This window comes from Poecilia reticulata, chromosome 21 (assembly GCF_904066995.2).
Source record: "Poecilia reticulata chromosome 21, P_reticulata-male-v2, whole genome shotgun sequence".
Classification (NCBI taxonomy): domain Eukaryota; kingdom Metazoa; phylum Chordata; class Actinopteri; order Cyprinodontiformes; family Poeciliidae; genus Poecilia; species Poecilia reticulata.
This window is the reverse complement of record NC_088850.1, coordinates 18131724-18145866: the sequence shown is the minus strand read 5'-3', so window position 1 is coordinate 18145866 and position 14143 is coordinate 18131724. Positions and strand designations below refer to the sequence as shown.

The window sequence follows — 14143 nt, the reverse complement described above, 5'->3', positions numbered from 1 at the left end:
ATCTGACATTGAGAAAGGGAAGAGTTAAGTTACAAAATACCGGCTTTATTTTTTTAAAAAATAAACAAACATGTACAATCACAATGCCAATTTCACTCACTGTTGTCAGATCTGTTTGTCCCTTCTTATAAAAAGAAAAAAGAAAATCCCCTTTATGAAACGTACCAGCAGAATCTAACCGCGTCGCTTTAGATTTCAGTTCCTGACAAGTGTTCATGAGAAGGAGCGTAACAACGGAAAATAACACGTAAACTTTACATAGGAGCAACACAAGGTACAAGTATACACACTGATTGTTAAATAATACAGGCTTTTTTCTCTCCTGACAGTTTATTGCCCCCCCAAAAAAACCAAACAAATTAAAAAAAGAATAACCTTTTTTTGTGAGGTGAGAGAAGAAAAAGAAAAACAGTCAAAGCGGATGAAGACAGTATGGGATGTCAGTGCTGCGTTTATTTCCTGTCAGGCTGTCAAAAGTAATACAAATTTTAAAAAAATCAGACTACAAGACATGGGGGTAGCAAATTTTAAGGCCGTGTTTTAAAATCAGTTGGTAATATTTCTCTTCTCTTCTGTTTGTTTTTTTTTTGTTTTTTTCCAGATATTTTATCGGCCGTGCGAGCTGAGGCAGTCGGGAGGGGAAACGCGACGTGACATTTTCCAATATCACAAAGCGAGTTTGGAAACATCCTAGGCTGAGGTCGCGTGCAAACCTTCAGTGAAAAGCTTGAACCCACTGATCCCATGTTTCTCTCTACTTTTTTTTTTTTCTTTACACACACGCAGGGGCTACATTACCTGCAAACGTTAAATAACAAAACGGCACAAAATAATAAAAATAGTCTCAATTTTTAAATTTATTTTTTTTTGTTTCAAAGAAACACCAAGTGTCTAGTGGGATCAGATGTGTTTGGCCAAGTGTTATCGGTTGTGCAGGGGGGGGGCGAGATGGCTGCGTTCAGGACCCAAAACCACGAGCTCTGCTGGCAGCCAGCCGCGAGTGCTGCTAGAAATAAAACAAGAAATAAGTGCTTTTATCAAACAAACATACAAGTCTCCCATACTTTCTTTCTTTCTTTTTTTTTTTTTTTGGTCACCATTTTGCTGCCAGCAGCTGAATCCAATCACCTCGTTTTTTGTTTTTTTTTGCACTTTTTCCCTGAACCCCAGCACTTTTTTGGGTTTGATGCAGACGTGCTCCTTATAGTGCTGCGAGAGAATGTTGTTTTAGGCTGGGACGTTAAGATATTAAATCTAAAAAACTGTAGATAAATAAACATCTGAAGGAATGTCGTGCTTTTTTATTTTTTATTCTTTCACTTTCCTTGTTTTCTCTCTCTTTCTCTCTCTCTCTGCGTGTGTGTCACGCACTATCCCAAACTCTTTCAAAGTCATCTTCTGCACATGATATGAAAGCTATAATAAAGTTGGCGTGTTTAAGCTATAATCTCGACTGAGCTTTCAGCCAGGCTGGATATGAAAAAGAAAAAAAAAGAAAAAAAAAGAGAGAAATAGAGAAAGAGAAGCAGATATAGATAATGTCATTCGGGGATTATTCCAGTCCTGAGGAGTTTATGTATCACAAAAAACAACTGAGCCTTAAAAAAAAAACAAACAAACAAAAAAAAAACGTCAGACCTGACGCTGTAACTTGTACCACCAGGCGCATCCATCTTTGGACTCGCTTCGATTGTTCTCATATTGTCAGGAAAAGCAGTTTGTAAGTGCACGCCAGATGAGACAAAATAAAAAAAGAAAATTTCCATAAACGGATAATTATTTTCTTCCCCACTGAAGCTGGCTTTAATGCCGCGTTGCCGAGAGGCACGATGCGAGTTATTGCTCAATAAATACCAAAGGTTTAATTCCGAGCCAAATGTGTGTCGACGCCTACCGAAGATGTTGGCCTCCTAATGTGTCGAGCAGTTACACTGATTTTTTTATTTATTTATTTTAAACACACCAGAAGAAAACGTGTTGCAATACCCTCCGGAAATTAGATTTTGGATTCCAAGCGATCATTATTAAATCTTTTTTGGGGAGGGAAGTGGAGGAGGGTGAGGGGTGGGAGGTGGGGGGGGGAGAAGCGCAACTACAGCAACGACAACAACAACAACAAAGAAAAAAAAAAAAAAACTCTTAAATTACCTATCAAAGATAAAATTAACTTAGTCATATAGATGCATCAAAAATATTCAGATTACACTTCTTCGACTCAAGTTTCAAATACAATACATAATTTATGGCTTTTATAAGTTAAAACTAGAGAAAAAAACAAACAAAAAAAGAAAAAAAAATGCTTCAATCTACATCGACGTCATAAACCCACAATGTACAAGTTAAATTAATTGGTTTAGAGCAAAATGAATGTCCACGCCGCTTTTGGGTAACACACGCTTCTCATCTGCTACTCAGTGCTTAGGTTGCATCTCGATATTGTACAAAAACATGCTCTGCAAAAAAAAAAAAGCCTTAATAAAGTACAAACAAGTTACAAAAAAAAACAAACAAAAAAACAGAGGGGCAGTCTTTTACAAATGTCGACGCAGCATCCCTTAGCTGGTGGGGCTGCCCTAAAAACTGAAACAACGTCCCGTCTGCCTGGGCTTGGTGAATCAAAAATAGTTTTTTGTGTGTCTTTTCTTCTCATTATTGCTGTGAGAATGGCTCCCTTTGTAGTGCCTCGGTCCAAACACATTCCAGGAAGACAAGTCGGTGCAAGTCTGTTCTTTTATTTTATTTTTCCAACTCCTACCCCCCCACAGCCCCCATCATCATCATCATCATCATCATCTCTGCTTTAATTTCCAAGCAAAAGTTGGAGATAGCAGAGGAGAGGGCCCAAAAACAAAAACAAAAAAAGAGAAAGAAATCCCCCTTTTCATGACATGAAAAAACAAAAGGGGGTTTTGTGCTTGTAAACCGCGACATCACTTGACTTGCCATCCGCGCGTCCCCCTGGTCTGTTCTCAGTACGGCCTCCAGACCGCTTCGTCCATGCGGCCGCCGGGATTCAGCACGGTCGGCGAGTTGCTGTGGCTCCCGTCGCCGTCCACCCCGCCCTCCGTCTGGCTGGGCAGGTTGGGGTTCACCAGCGAGGTGCCCGTGGAGGCGCTAGTGCAAGGCGGCACCATCCGAGACGGCGAGCGGTCGCCGCCGGGCACCATGGAGAACTGGTACGAGTTGGAGGAGGCGCCATAGTACAGGTACGGCGTGCTGCTGGTCTGGAAGGGTCCGCTCTGGCTCTGGGTGGAGCCCGGGTAAGGCGGGGGGAGGTAGGTGTGGTAGTGGGCGCTGCCGAGCGTCATGGCCGAGGTGACGGGCGGGGTGTAGGTGAAGGTGGCCGGGTAGTGCATGCGCGGGCTGGAGAAGCGGCTGTCCGTGATGGAGGAGAGGCTCGGGAACTGGCGCTCGAACTGGCCGGGGAACGGACTCAGGTCAGAAGACCCTGAAAAAACACGGAGGAAGGAAAAACATCGTTATCGACGTGGGGATCTCATGCATATGGTCAATTTTATTAGGTTTTTGGAAAATTACGGCAATCGGTCAGTGTATTTAATTGAAGCGGCATGTGATAAGCCAATAAAAGAAACATAGTAGATAATCAGGAAGTAGGATAGCCTTTCGAGAATCCCCCCACAGAATAATGAGCTAGTCACTCTAGCAACACAAAGTCTTACAAAGTATTTTTGGTTCAGTTTCTAGTGCAAACATCTTAGTACACTGGAAATAAACAAAACTAACTCACAAGTAACATTTCTGCAAGATATAAGGGCTTATTTTAAGTAAATAACTCCTTGATACAGATAAAAAGTAGTAGTTGCAATGGCAAATTTTTTCACTTAAGACATTTTCCCATGTTATAAGTGAAATAATCTGCTAATAGTGGTTCAATTGGTAGATTTTGTTTGTTGCAAAATATAAGTTCTATTGAACATGTTTGGGTTTGTTTGTTTTTGCAATTTCTTCTTCTACAACCAAACAAAATAAGTTTCATTGGGATTTTTTTTTTTGATAGATCAACACAAAGTAGAAGTGAAACTGTGAAGTGAAAGGAAACTACACATGGCTTTAGAAAATAAACAAACAACAACTGTGGTGTCCTGGGAATTATTTGCACAAGCAGCTTTCCCTGCACATTACAGCTGCAAGTCTTTTGCGGTAAGTCTCCGTTAGTTTGCACACAAGTTTTTCCATCTACCCTCGAAGCTAGTTGACACTTAACCAGGGTTTATATAAAAGAGGCAGCGCTTCGTATTTTCCAGGCACGTTGTTTCCAGTTTTGACAAAAAGGCTCAAAAGAAATTTGACGCCCTGAAATTGGCGCCTGTCTCTTTAAGAAGCTAAAGCTCTTCCCGACACTCTGCCTTCGGCACGTCATCACAACAACGTTTCTTGTTTTTAGGAGAGTTGGGCTGAGAAACAGTTGGCACGATGAGCTCAGCAGACAACAGCTGCTGCCGCTAGTCTGGAGGAGCCGAGTGGGAACAAGTATTCAGACGCTGCCAAATGGTTGCCATGGGAGATTCAAGGATCCCTCAAAAATGCATGACAGGATCAAATCAATGCTCCAGGTATGTTTTTCATGAGGGAACAAAATGACAAAGCTAAAGAAAAAGTACATTTTAAATAATTTAAAAGAGTCTAGCAGGTTTTCTGACACAGTGACCCAACACGTAGCTCATCCATATTCTCATCGCCTTTGCCTCTCCCTAATGAAAAAGTAAAGTTCGGCACACTTTCTATTTTTTGGGGGGAAAAATAAAACCAAGCTTGAAAACCACTTTTTAAGAAGAGAAAAAAAAAAAGTTATTAAATTTTGAATTACTTTGTGCCACTCTCTCACATAAAATCCTAATAAAATAGTTTGCGGTTGTCACGTGGCGAAATGTGAAAAAGGCCCAGCAGCTCATTGCACAGCACTGTAATTACACACACACATATATATATATATTTTTTAGTGTATCAGTTTTAAAACCTCTTGTAGAATAATTGAATTTAATAAATTTGTCTCTTGAGAAATTCTACAAAAACCCCCAACAAAAACCCTGCTGTAAATTTAACAGTCATTTCGAGCCCAATATGTGTATTCACCAATTTGCAAAATTAACGTTGCGGTTTATGGAATAGCACTTATCTATAAATACTATCTGAATCACCGTTCCTAAGTTTTGATAACCTCCACTGAGCCGCACATGCCCTAATGTATTTACACATCCGCGCTCCTCTGTGTGTGTGTATGTGTGTGCGCGTGTGTGTGTGTTGGAGCATGTTTACGTGTGTCTAAATGATTGTTTATATGCGTGTTGAGTCGGTTTGTGTGTGCGTGTGCCGAGAGTGGATGTGTGTGAATACTGTATGCACATAAAAAAAAAAAAAAAGAGGCAAGTTGGGATGAATCAGGAGCTGCACATGTGGAAACACTTTGTGCAGAAACAGTTTCCATGAGATCCATAATGAGGCAGGGCTGAGCTCTGATGTGGCTCCTCTCCTCGCCTCCCATCGGCTCCAGTGTGTGCGCGCGTATGCGTGCGTGTGTGTGTACTCGCGCGCGCACGGGTGTGTTTGTGTGCGACGGAGAGAGCCGAGCGGGAGCTGCTCCATCTCACCCTTCGTTCCTCTTTTTGCTTCATCCCTTAAAAAATACCCAAAAACCACTAACTGGCTGCGGCGAGCTTCGCGCTGGGCGAAGAGTTGAAGGAGAATAGGAGGTCCTCCTCCTCCTCCTCTCTCCCCTCCATCCGTCTCCTCTCGGTGGTTTAGTCCAGCCATGGCGCTCTTATCATAAATCACAAGGCGTCTTCCGTGTCACCATGTCTGCTCCGAGAGGACAGGGGGGCTGGGTTGGTGGAGAGGAGGGCTGCGGTGTTTATGTGCAGGGAGGGATTGCGAAGCCGGGGTTTGTCGCTAGCGTCAGATAGCATATGCTGCCAATTAAGGCCCTTAAACTTCCTCTTTCCACCAGATTTGTTTGATTCAAATAGCAATAGTGGGCGACTGTCTCTGTTGTGGGGCAGAAGTGTGATCTCAGTGCTGTTCAATAAAATACCGACTCTTGTTTTTAACTTTTTTTTTCTGGCCTACCCCGATGCTCAGAGGGGCCCTGTGATGATGAGCCAGATCAAACTTTATTAGCTGAGAGGAAACTAGAGTGTAACAGTGTCTAAATGTTTGGAGGGGCTTTTCAAACAGCGAGGCGTCATTTCCGAATTAGGTGTTATGACTCGGTTTGATGAACTTTTGCGACCACTGCTCAGCACATGGGCTGGGTTGCTAAAAGGGGCGATGTTAAATATTTTCCAGGAGCATGGTGCCATTTTACAGCACCATTGAGCAACTATGTCACCTTCAGTTGTTATAAAATATATGCTAAGCATAACTTTGACTTTGACTTGAAATTGGGCCTCTGTCTCTTTAGGAAGCTCCTGCTCTTAAGGGAACAAGGCTTCTCATTATGCCTCATCATTATATTTACAACCTCTCTTAGCGGCGTTGGACTGAGAAGTAGTTTGCATGATGAGCTTAGCGGACTTGCAGTTCCACCAGATGTTTGCTAAGTGCTGCTGCCGCTAGTCTGGAGGAGCTGAGAGGAGCAGAAGCTCGGCTCGATTCTGCATTGTTCTCTTAAGGCGCAGTGTCAGAAAGAGTAGGAGCTTCTTAAAGAGGCAGACAACCAACTTCAAAGCGTTAAATTGTGAAAAATGTCTTTTTAGACATGTTTGATATATACAACTGAAGGTAACGATTGTGCCATAAGATGGCACTGTGTCCCTAGAAAGTACATAACCCTGTCCCTTTAATTATTATGTGGATGTTTATTGTGGATAAACATCATAATATCACACCTTATGATGTTTAGGTGTGATATTACAGCTTCCTGTCATTTCCATTTTACAGAGAGGCAGACAGAGGCCACGGGTAACTCTGGAGGAGCCGCAGAGATCCAGAGCTCATCTGAAAGAACCCGTTACCACGGCAACTACAAGTGGTGCACTCTGCAAATCAGATCCGTATGGACGAGTGGCAAGAAGACTTGTTGGACAAAAGCTTCAGAAAGGTCCTTGTAAAGCTGATCTCAAAGGTCACATAGGAGGAGACCCAACATGTGACCCAAACTGAACTTTTCTTTTTTTTAACCCAAATGCAAAATGCTAAATATGTCGGAAAACCGGCTCATTTCATGGAGCACACCTTCCCCAAGGTGAAACATGGTGGTTGGAGACTCAGGTTACGGAGATTACATTTTATTTTAAATCAGACACAGGTGAAGCGGCGGATAATTGATTAATATGATTTTTTTTTAAAAAGAGACACATTCTGAAGACTTTTCATTTAAAAAACCTTAGCTTGCTTTATATCATATTAGAAATACATAAGCAATAACAAATAATTTAACTCCTTTTTGAAACAAATAAACAAACATTGTTTTGCCTAAAATTGCATAACATGGCATTCATTTAGTGTACATTTGATCATTTGTAGCGACGGATGCATCTGCAGCTAAAAAAAGCACTTCTGTTAACATGTGAAAAGCTCAGTCCCTGACTTACATCAACACAGTGCTGATCTGTTGATTATTGATTGTATTAAATAACTACATAATAATAATTATATTTTGATTAATAACTGGATAGCAAATGGTGCTTAATAAGAGATTTTTCTTTTTTTCTTTTCACTGGATCTGAACCGGGTGAAGCTAAATGGCCACTTCACGCTTTGGGTTAGAATATACTTTTTAATCTTACATGCAAAATGTAGATATTTTTTATACAGTTCTTTCTTAATCACTGCTCAGAGTGTTTTTCTTTTAGCAAATTTGAGCCTGTATACTCTAGTTAATGATTAAATGATGACTAAATTAGTTGACGATTATTTTACTAATCGATTCATCTCGATTGATCAGAATTCATCTCTGCTTAGAAAGGCCTAGTCAAAGGCCAAAACTAAATCCAGCTAAAAATCTGTGTAAAGTCTTACAAATCTAAGTTTACAGATAATCTACTGCAAACTACAAAGAAGAATTGAAAAAACAAACAAACTGCAACATATCCCAAGAGACTAGTAGAAGAGTGGCTCTATAAAGTATTGACAACATTTCATTTTCCTTCTACTTTCCAATTATGCCCTGCAGCTCTCTTGTCAATCGTATTACACACAACTGAAATAGTTTGTGGTTGAAAAGTGACAAATTGTGAAAAACTCAAAGGGTTTTCTGTTCGCAAGATCTGCGGTACAGATAATGTTACGGAGCCTCCTGACAAGGTGTCAACATGATCTCTGGAAATCAGCGAGCCTGAGGCGCATCACCTCGCGCAGGTGTACGAGCGGGGCGTTGGGGTTGGGAGGGGGGGAAGGCCGGGCTTTGGAACGTGTGCGCATGCTCTCTCGTGCACATCTGTCACTCGGAGAACAAAAGCCCCGGCGCTCGCGAGATGAAAGGCCGAGGGGGGAAAGACCGAGCTAATCAGAGTTGACAGGGCAGCTGGCTGGGTTTTAAACCTTTCTGATGCAGAGTCACACGGCTGCAGCGCTTAATCACTCGCCCTCGCTCGGGGCACATAAACATACTAACGTACACCCACACACACACACACGCACACACACACACACACACACACACACACACGCACACACACGGAGAGGAGGGTGAACAAGGAAACAGAGAAAAAGAAAGTTAGAGAGAGAGAGAAAGAAACCTACACATGGCAACAAGTCAGACAGGTGTACGGGGGGAGAAACTAGTTTGCTGGCATGTGAGAGTTTTCAAGGAGTTTTTTCACGTCAGAGACTTTTCGGGACGCAGACGCCGCCGTCGGCGTGAAGAAAGCGGCTAATGCTATTACCCAGAATGCTTTGAGAAAGCGGCGTATCGCTGTAAAGACACTTTATTTGTCAGCCACGACCCTGTTATTATCCCAAGGCCTGTTATTACCCATGCTCCTCTGGGATCAAAGGCGCAGAGCGAAAAAGGAAACAACCTCTTTTTCTGTCCTCTGTTAGCGAGGCGATCAGACTCATGCTAACAGCAACTTGCTGATAAATGCTGGGTTTTTTTGGGGGGGAAGGAGGGGTTGAGGTGGGGAGGACCGTTTTATTAGCACCAGTGTGTAAATGTGTGAATGCCCGTCTGAAATCAGATTTTTACATGTATTAATGTATATAATTGTTTTTCCTGTTTCAGGCCGGTAAGGATTATCAGATTATTTTAAGTTTGACATCAGAGAACTTTTTTTTATTTTAGCTTTCTTCTAATGCAGAAGTTTACATACAGTTCATTTGCCTAGTGTTTGGTAGCATTGCCTTTTAGTTTGGATGACGTCGATCAGGGGTGTCAAACTAATTTTTATTTTGGGTCATATCAAAAATCAAAATGTTCTTAAGCTGTTAAAGTGTCAATAAATAGCTGCTTCTCCAGGATTATTTTAGTGTTTTTTTTACAATGAAAAATATTGATTTTGTGGTGATAATTTGGAAATATTTGCAAGGAATTTTTACAATATTTGCGCTAATGTATGACACTAAATGTGACTTTTTATTACTCGCCGTATGAATTACAGACTGTAACTTCACATAAAGAACAGCTGAGGCGGCAGTAACTTAAATTCAGTGTTTTTGATCAATTTTGAGAAAATTTGCAGTAAAATCGGAAAAAATGTGGAGATTTGTTGATTTTGTGTGAATTTTGCAGATCTGTGAAAAACCGGAGGGACTTACTGATGTAATTTGAAGTCTAGAGGGCCACATGAAAAGATATGGCAGGCCAGATTTGGCCCCTGGGCCTTGAGTTTGACACCTCTGACGTAGATGAAATATAATGGACACTTTTCAAACTCTAGGTTGCTGGAATATTGGCTCATTCCTGCCGACAGAGCTACATGAGTGTGTCAGGTGTTTAATTCGTCTTTCTGATGAACACCTTTTTAGTTCTGACCAAAAAATCTTCTGAAGGACTGAGATCATTCTGAAACACTGACTGTGTTGTTGTTAAGCCACTTTGTAGCCAGCTTGGCTCTTTGCTTAGGCTTGTTGTCCATTTGGAAGACGTGAACTTCCTGGCTGAAGTCTGAAAATGATGACAATATTTCCTCAAAATGCTCTTTCCTCAAAATGTCACCATTTTTTTTAAAGGTGCACAGCAAAACACCCAAACAACATGATTCTGTCAGTACGGTTCTCCACAGCAGGCTTGTTTGTATCCCATTTTCCCTCCCAAAGTAGCAATAAGCCCTGTAGTCAAACCTTTCAACTCTAGTTTCATCAAATCAAACACAAGTCTCTGAAAATGTACATCCTTATTCCAGAGTTCATTTGTAAACTGTAAACTGCTTTTTTATGTTTGTCTTGGAGTACTGACTCCTTCCTTACTGAGTGTCTTTCCAGTTAATGTTGGTAAATCATCACTATGGATAATAACTCTCCATTACCTCCTTTGGCTAGCAGCTGCCTTTGTTCTGTAGTTAATTTCACAATCATCTTTGGGACAGGTCAAAGGGTCGCTCTGACCAAATATTTTACATCTTTGACCAGCTTTTTTTAAAATGCTGATGGCAAAATCTGAAGGAAATCTATCAGAAATGTATTAGACCTTTACCACTGACTTGGATACTGAACTCAATGCATCTCGCTATCTGGGTGATAAAAAATAAAAAATTAAGGACAGTTGACTTATGGGTCACAAACCAGTGCAGCTGAACTGCTGGTGCAGAAGGAGCTAATGCAGCAGAATTCCCTTCCACTGAAGCAAAGCTTTGCAGGATCAGGAAACCCCTCGTTCACTTCAGTCTGAGAAATGTTCCCCGATTTCAAAACTCTGGTTGAAGTTTTGCCTGTAATACACGACTCCATTGCTGCATCAGAGCTTATATTCAGCGTTCAGATCAACATTAAAACAGCCATGAAAAGACATTCTGTCCGAGGCAAAAATCCAAACCCTGACAATAGCCTCTACAACTGGACTAGAGACATTTGATCACTCACAAGTGGATGAAAAAGTTGCATGTGTTCATCTAATTTCTGGGCGAGGCTGCGATGCAGATTCTCTGTTCAGCTTGTTAACAGCGTTGCCTTGTCTCGCGACAGAAAACCCCCCCAAAAAAGTCAAACTGTTGAAGATTTCAAAGTGGTTTTCCAGCATATACCTGCGTATAACCCTACATCACTGCAAACTACACACACCATTAGTGTTTTGATTAATTGTGGGTAGCTTGAGATAATCAGTTTTTTTTAGAAATAAAGTCAAGCCAAAAATAAGCAACTTCCCATTCAAAAACAAGCCCAAAAAAAACAGCAACTCATTAACTTTGCAAGCGACATTAGGGGAAAAAAACAAGCCTCAAGTCGATTAAAAAACACTTCTTGTTTGGACTGAATATTAATTAGACTGAATAAAAAATAAACACAAATGAATATGTCATTATTATGATTTCATAAGCAGATTATGACAGAATTTGTTTTTCTTTTGTTGACCTCGTTAGTCAAAATGGCCGGAAACAAAGAGCCTAGAGCAACCTCTGCACAGAACCCCTTCATGAACGGCCTAAACATAAAAACGCTGTTTAGTTGTCTGTAGTTATTTGTCAAGATGAACAGCTCAATTCATTCAGAGACACAGAGTTGTGTCTCTGTCTCAAGTGTTGTTAATCAACAGATAAGAAGCTTACAAAGCCAGGACATTAACCTCTTAGCTGTCCGAGATTCTTCAAAGTTTTTCGAGTACATGTGAATTTTCTCTCTCTCGTTAGTTTGGCATTTGGTACTAAAGCAACTGACAATTCAAACTTATCTGTAACAAGAAAACCTTCCGTCTGATTTAATGCTCCGCAGTGAGAGGACCTGCGTTTAGGCACTTTCGTGATGCATTAAGATATTAGACGTTTATCTTTCCCTAGAGAGTAATGGCTCTACCTGGCAATCGTCTAGGCACGTCACTGATGGCAGGCAGGCCCGTGCCTCGGCTGGAGGAGAGGGGGGTGGTGGAGTGGACAGAGGGGGACGCCATGGGACTCAGGTAGGACGGGTACGGCTGTTCGTACGACCACGGAGGAGAGGACTGGGACTGACGAGGGTCTGATGGGAAGAAAAGAAGCAAGGAAAGGAAGGAAAAAAAAAAGGAAGCGAGAAAAAAAAAAAAAAAGGGAGAATAATTACAAGGGCCCCAACATGCACATTCAAACACTCCAATCAGTTTCGCTAAAGTCAGACATTTGCAGCAGCTTCCCTCCCCCCAACCCCCTTGTCTCTTTTCATCTGTAGTTTTATTTAGGATTACAGATATCACTCGTGTGTATTCTGGAAAAGGTCTCCCCAGTGACACAACCAATGTTTACCTCTGAAGAGAAGATCTTCCTGTTTGCCTTATAAAACTTTGTGCTTGGCAGCTGAGAAACAGAAAAGCCTCGCTGGCCTTGGTCCAGGATGTAAACACGCCACGCTAAATACCACAGCGTGATAGACTCTGTTATTGTGTCTGTGCAACGACACAACAGACCGTGAAGGCTCTTTCTTTTTTTTCCCTTTACAAACACTGTAAGCTGTAGGTTGTTGTTCTTAAGGCTACTAGAAGAATAGACTTTGTATTTAGTTGAATAAATGATGCTGAAGTTGGGCTTGAGAAGGAGGGTGAAAGAAAAACACATCAGCAAGCAGGCAGAAAGTTGATATGCAGTGCCAAGAGAAACTTTTCCACTTTTTGTTACGTCACGGTGTTAAACTTCAATGTAGTTTATAGGGATTTTACGTGAAACAAAGCGGTGCGTTGTTACAACGTGGAAGGAAGAAGATGCTTTTGGAATATTTAGCTACAAAAAAAAAAAAAAAGAAAACAGATTCTCAATTGGATTTCGGTCTAAACCTTCTCCACCTTGTTAAACACAAAGTACCCCACAGCATCACCCTGCCACCACTATGTTACAGAACAGGGATGGAATGTTATTTTTACGCATTTTTTTTTATCCTTCCACAGTTAAGCACAACTTTGTGTTAATCTCCCGATGGTTAAGCGGTTGCTATGTGAAAAAAAAAAAGTGCATACTTTAGCCATGACGCTGTTTTGTATTAAAAACAAAGGACAAAAAGTGCAAGCAGATGAAAATGTACAGCTAGAAAAGTTAAGGGGAAAAAAGTGCAAGAGGTTGAGTCGAAATGGGAATTTTATTCTTACTTTACGATTTCAAAAACTAAAAATATCTGAATATCATTCGGTAAAACGAGTCCGCGTTTTGAGCCAAAGTGTGTAACACGCGCTGTTTAACCAAGCCTCTAACGATCCCCTTAGAAGCACTACAATGCCCGGCTCCAAAAATAACTGAGACTTTAAATAACCACATGCGACAGGTTTCCCGATTTGGGAGCGATCGGGTGGCGGCCGTGCCCAGCCGTGAGAGATGGTGTTACCGGCTAAGCTGGAGATTGATTGAGCGACGGGGCAGAGGGGGGACAGACAATCTCAGACGCAACATAACACGCTCCGCAGACTCTCGTGCCGTCAGGCCGCGGCTCCAGTTGGGGTTTGATGTTTCACAGCGAGTCTGTAAGTGGTTCGGCCGGACAATGCTTGGCAAACGCTCAGAAGTCATAAAGCTTGTGGTGCGAATCGGAGATTAGGCTCGAGCATCTTCGGTGTCGCATTTCCAACGCATTGTTAAAAAGGACAAAATGTTTCAAATGCCTTGTCTTGACATAAAACATGAATTGTAAGGCGGGTATGTGTGTCATGTGTGCAGTCTACGTCTTTCTGCAGCTTTAGGCCATGCTGAAGTTTATGTCATAAAAAAGCTGGAGATGCTTTTTTTTTTTTGGATTACACTCAGAGACGGGTAGAGTACTCAGCAAATGTACTCAAGTAAGAGTAGCACTACTTCACCATATTTTCACTCAAGTAAATGTAAAAAATGGAAACATCCAAGAGAATAAAAAAAGCCTTTGGTAAAAAGTCTACTACTTCATTTAATATTCCAAAATGGCATCATCACACAGGCCAAAATATGAAATTAAGTGGAAATTTTGGTATTTTAAGGATCAAAATGACAATCATTCACATAAGTAACAAAAAATTATGTTTTCAAATCAGTTTCTTTCAATATAAAACTTATGAAACTTTAACAAAAACTGCAGGTGTGTCTGAATTTTTGGGTTAAAACATGTT

The 14143-nt window shown here is 41.3% G+C and overlaps 1 protein-coding gene across 8 annotated transcripts in view; it reads right to left on the bottom strand.

Annotated features, from left to right (window-relative positions):
- Nucleotides 1–24: 24 nt before the first annotated feature.
- runx2b (RUNX family transcription factor 2b) overlaps nt 25–14143 on the bottom strand; it is a 99715-nt gene continuing 85596 nt past the window's right edge. For 6 of the 8 annotated variants that reach the window (XM_081602172.1, XM_008398272.3, XM_081602173.1 and 3 more), the window contains 2 exons: nt 11905–12066; nt 25–3448 (listed from right to left, as the gene is read on the bottom strand). In XM_081602172.1, coding sequence (XP_081458298.1) covers nt 2970–3448; nt 11905–12066 — 641 coding nt within the window. In that variant the 3' untranslated portion in view covers nt 25–2969. The remainder of the gene's footprint in view (nt 3449–11904; nt 12067–14143) is intronic. The other 2 variants (XM_008398276.3, XM_008398277.3) reach the window with 1 other exon arrangement.